Genomic DNA, 5,016 nt, shown 5'->3' with positions numbered 1-5,016 from the left:
GTCGAGTTGCGTGCCGAGACGAGTCCGAAAAATTCTGAAAATTAGGAAACGAGTCAGTTATTATCAGTTGAGCGATCAGCGAGTCGATTTTGATTCTAAAAATTATTTTAACTATTAAAAATGATTATGTGCTTATGTGCTTATGTGTATTATGTGTTAATCGAGTCTTGCTAATATATAATATACGAGTTAGTCATAAGCGCATGGGTAGACAATAGGAACGATGTGAAGTCGGTTCAAGACGCAATTGAAGTACAAAATGACTAAACCAGTCTATTTCTCTAACAGAAGCTAATCCAGCAAGGCAGGTTGAGTCGGTGATAGACAAAGGTGATATATTTGCAATGAGTCGTGCAGAAGGCAAGTTTTTCCCCTATTCTAATTTCAGAATAGTGATATTTCTTCAGATTCTTATCACGCTTGCACTCTTTTGATTCTTGTTCATATTTCATTTCGATTCTTGATTTCTCATTTTCATTTGAATTCATTGTTCATATTCCAATTATTACTCACAAATATTGATATATTCTGGTTATTAGAATATATCAAAGCATACTGATTATTCTGGTCGCTACTCCATGGACTGAATAGTGATACTTTTGGGGATTAAGTTTACTTAATCCTAAGGACCGGGACATAACCGGATCCTTGAGATGGGCCGTAGTGCCTGGGTTCCCGACATGATCTATTTAGTGGGATATAGATCTGCACGGTATCCTGGCTGATCAGGAGGGTATAGATGCGAACTTGTGTCCAGTTTAGTTCATTTCTACTCGCCAGTAACGGCCTTCTTTCTACTCTCGCGGGGTTATATCTTTGCAGATATACCCAGGTTACCATTTCACTTAAACTGTTTAAACATTGTTTATATATTGTAGACTTGTTGAGAAATTTTTGGCTCACCCCTTTTTATTTCTATTCACCTTATTGTTTTCAGTTAAAAAGGAATATGAAACCCATCAGGACTCGAGTGGTAAAGAAGCGGGTCAAGCCTCGGGATCCTCTCATACACAAGGTGTTGATCCCCATCCAGGAAGAAAGGTTTGAGTTGCCCGAACAGGTGTAGTGTAGATAGTTAGTGTGTGTTTGAATAAAAGATAAAATTAGTTTAAAACTGGTTAGACAATGGTTTGTAATAAAGTAATTAGTGGTTCTTGTTTTCATACTTCAATCTAAAAGGATCTTGGTTAGTGTTAAAGGGGTTTAGACTCATTTCTTTATTATTTTTTAATCAGATTTTACAGGTTTGGTGATTAGTTAGTAACCCACAGACTTATACCCCGGGTCTGGAGGGCATTACACACACATTGAACAACACCACTATATCGGATGTCCTCCTTCCACTATATGTCACAGAAAAATTCTCGACACAAAAATTCCACCAGAAACCCAGGTAATCCAATGCCAGACACTATTTCAGTGACCATGTTTCTATAGACCATTTATTTATGCAAGATGGTTCATAATATTTTATCAATCAGCTGCTTCAATGCCCATCTACTGTTACATAAACGATTTAGCTTATGAAAAGTAGTTGATAATATTTAAATCATCCATCTATCAACTGCAAGAGGGCCAAAAATATTACAATCCTTGATGGAAATGGTTGGTATTACAACTGTTGCCTACCATGTGCTCGCGCCATCAAATATTTGGTTGGAAAACTTTTATGCCTCATCTGTGGAGAGGAGCCAAAGGCACTAGCCCAAAGGTAAGCCTAACCCTTAAACCAACAAGATTGAAAAAAATATGGTAACAGACCCCTGCACACAAGGATAAACCTTTGCGCATGCAGAAATACATACTAAAATAAGCTCCCCCGAAAAAAGTCACCCATATTTCCATCCTTGCAATTAGAGGTTCATATAACACAGGGTGAGGATTGTGGTTCGTATTGAGTATCACACTGCTTCCACAACCATTACGTTGTTCAACAAGAATGCCAAGCAGATTGTTGGCGTTCCTCTGTTCAATCACCATGTACAACATGCAACTTTAACCTGCGTATCTGAAATCGCCGAAGCATCTGAGGCAGCTACATCATGCAACATTGAAACTCCCCCAATAACCAGGGTCACCAAGAAGCAAAAGGTGGCGTACACACTTCCATTTAGAAAACCTTCTCAAAAAATATATCTATATTTGGCCAAAAGACACGGTCTAATATTCAATCAGACTTAATTTCTTAAACTATATTTCCTTTTATCTCGTGCAATATCAAAGTTGACAAGATGCTCGATTTTTATCTCTCTATATATTATATTTTCCCAACAATGACATTTCTATAGTACAACTTAATTATCAAACTTCTTCAACAACACAAACATTGTTACATCCCGGAACCATAATCGTTATACTAGAACATGACTCGTATCTTGCACGAATTTTTATGCTAGTATATGTTAAAGTTACAAGTAACCGATTGTCTAATAATGTATGAACAAATAAGTCTACAAATAGTAAAGTTATATTGTGAATGGAAAATTTTATTAAAATTTATTAATAATTATACACATGTAAATTTTTATTAAAGATTCAATTCGAACACCAATAAATTTTATAAATTATGGTTTTATATTAAATTTATAGCGAAATTTAACTATACTCACCATGTTTTGAGCTAATATTTCACTATAATTTGTGAAAAAAATCAATCAGGGCTTACTAATTGTTGATATTACGCAAAACGAGTTCAAGTTGAATCCGGTTTTAATGAATAGGGGTGCGAACAAAAGTTTCGCGAGAGTAAGTATACCAAAGTATTTTTTTAAAATAAAACTACGGAATGTAAAATGCAATTCTTTCTTAAATAGATTGTAGAAAACATCAATTAAGAGTAAATAATTAACGGAATTATGAAACAAAATGTGCATGTTGAATTGGCTGTTAAATAATATGATGCAAACTGCTGTTTTTTAAAGTAAATATATAAAAGTAAAATATGTACAAAATTAAGAGGTTCAAAATGCAATTATTGGTTATAATTTCTTTCAATAAGTAAAATACTAAATCAATTGTTATGCATGAACTATATATGTTATGCATATAAGTTTTTTTAATAAAAAGTAGAATTTACATTAAATCATCAAAACATTATACAAAATACTCTCCAAGGAGAAGATAAATCATTGGAGTAAAGAATCTCACAAGGTACCCTTTCTAACATATGGGCTATTTTGTTGGCTTGCTTTTTAACAAATGAGATTGGAATAGCTAGACGATCCTCTATTAGCACACGACTCCCTTGTAGTATGTTCCTTACTTTAAGATAATTTGTTGATCCCTTCAAAATAGCTTGTACTACTAGAAGCGAGTCATATTCTATCTTTACGTTGAAAACTCCAATTTCACGAACCCACTTTATAGCCTCGAGGACACCCAATGATCCAGCTTCGAATACCGAAACCTCTCCCCCACGCCTGAGATTACGTGCTTTATATAATTCACCTAGGTGATCACGCAGGACCATCCCAATAGAAAAGTGTGGGCTCCCTTTAAAAACTGATGCATCAATATTGACTTTGAGATACCCAGGAAATGGTGCCACCCACATAGCCATATTTCGCTGTATGGTACTAATATTTGTAGCAACCTGGCTTGACCTTAGTACCTGCACTTCTGGCCACTGCGTCACTTATTTTGAACTCCACTACACTGCTAGCTCCGGAGTTATTGATTTATTTTCCCACACTTTCATATTTCTTGTTGTCCAGACTCCCCATAATAGTATAGCCACTTTGACCATCATCTCACAATCTACTGCTTCAGTGTTTGTAGTAACCAAAGGGGACAAGATTCAAATTCTGAAGTATCAAACTGCATATTCAGTAGATTCCAGCATTCTTTAGCAAAACTGCAGTCCAGAAAGATATGTAACAGATGTTCAACATAATTTATGCACATTGGACATATAATTTCATTTGCACACCTTTCCTTTCAAAATACTACGATCAGGCAGATCCTCGCTGTAAATTCGTCATAAGAACACTCTCATTTTATGAGGTATCAGTAGCTTCTATTGCTTCATCCATCCTTGTTTTTTTTATTCCCATTTGCACTCACTAAAATGTTTATCCCAGAACTTATAACCAAACTTCACATCGTACTTTCCATCGTTGGTAAATATCGAAGAGATATGATCCAGGATCTGATTTCTTGGGATAGGTATAGCCAATATAGCTTTGGCATCACTAATCATAAAATGATTAAATACCTTACTAGTATCTCGCTGATTTTTACCAGGAATAAGCAGCTTGCACACTTTCATATCAGTAGACGAACAAGTAAACATGTTGTTCACCATATAATTTTCTTTTCCTCTCACCCATGAATCTTTAAAGACTCTAATATCCTCCCCATTTCCAAGAACCCATTTATACCCCTTCTTTAAAACTTCTTTAGCCTGCCAAAATCCTGACCAAACAAAGCTTACTCCTCCTCCTCGTGATGCTTCAAACAAGCTAGTATTTATGAAATACCTAGTTTTAAAGACTCGAGCAACCAACGAACTTGGATTACTTAGAAAATTCCAGCAGTGTTTCGCTAGAGCAAGGTTAAAACCATGTAAGTCCTTGAATCCCAGACAGCCCAAACACTTAGACATACTCATGTTCATCCATGAAAACCATTTTATTCCTTTCCGATTACTATCCTTCGAATCCCACCAAAAACTGATCATCATTCTTTCAAGTTCCTTGCATAGGCATTTAGGTAACATGAAATAATACATAGTGTATGATGGGACTGCTTGTGCAATATTTTAAAGTGATACGGCCTTTCATGCCTTTGACAAACACTTCACATTCCATCTTTCAATTTTCTACCAGAGGCGCTCTTTTAAGAAATCAAACACCTGTTTTAGGATCTACTAATGAGAGACCATAATCTTAAGTATCTTCCTTCACTTAGATCATTCTGCACCTCTAAAATATTTTTGATTTCTAACTATTTGCCAACCCTCACATTAGAGCTAAAGTATATGCCTGATTTTTGGAAATTAATTGCTTGACCAAATTG

The 5,016-nt window shown here is 35.4% G+C and overlaps 1 protein-coding gene across 1 annotated transcript; it reads right to left on the bottom strand.

Annotated features, from left to right (window-relative positions):
• Positions 1-3,085: 3,085 nt before the first annotated feature.
• On the bottom strand, positions 3,086-3,559 carry LOC141691625 (uncharacterized). Its single transcript, XM_074496394.1, has one exon. It carries the CDS (start codon positions 3,557-3,559, stop codon positions 3,086-3,088), a length of 474 nt encoding a protein of 157 aa, XP_074352495.1.
• Positions 3,560-5,016: the final 1,457 nt, after the last annotated feature.

This window comes from Apium graveolens, chromosome 10, assembly GCF_009905375.1.
Source record: "Apium graveolens cultivar Ventura chromosome 10, ASM990537v1, whole genome shotgun sequence".
Lineage (NCBI taxonomy): Eukaryota > Viridiplantae > Streptophyta > Magnoliopsida > Apiales > Apiaceae > Apium > Apium graveolens.
The sequence above is the reverse complement of the archived record's forward strand: the minus strand, read 5'-3'. Positions and strand labels throughout refer to the sequence as shown.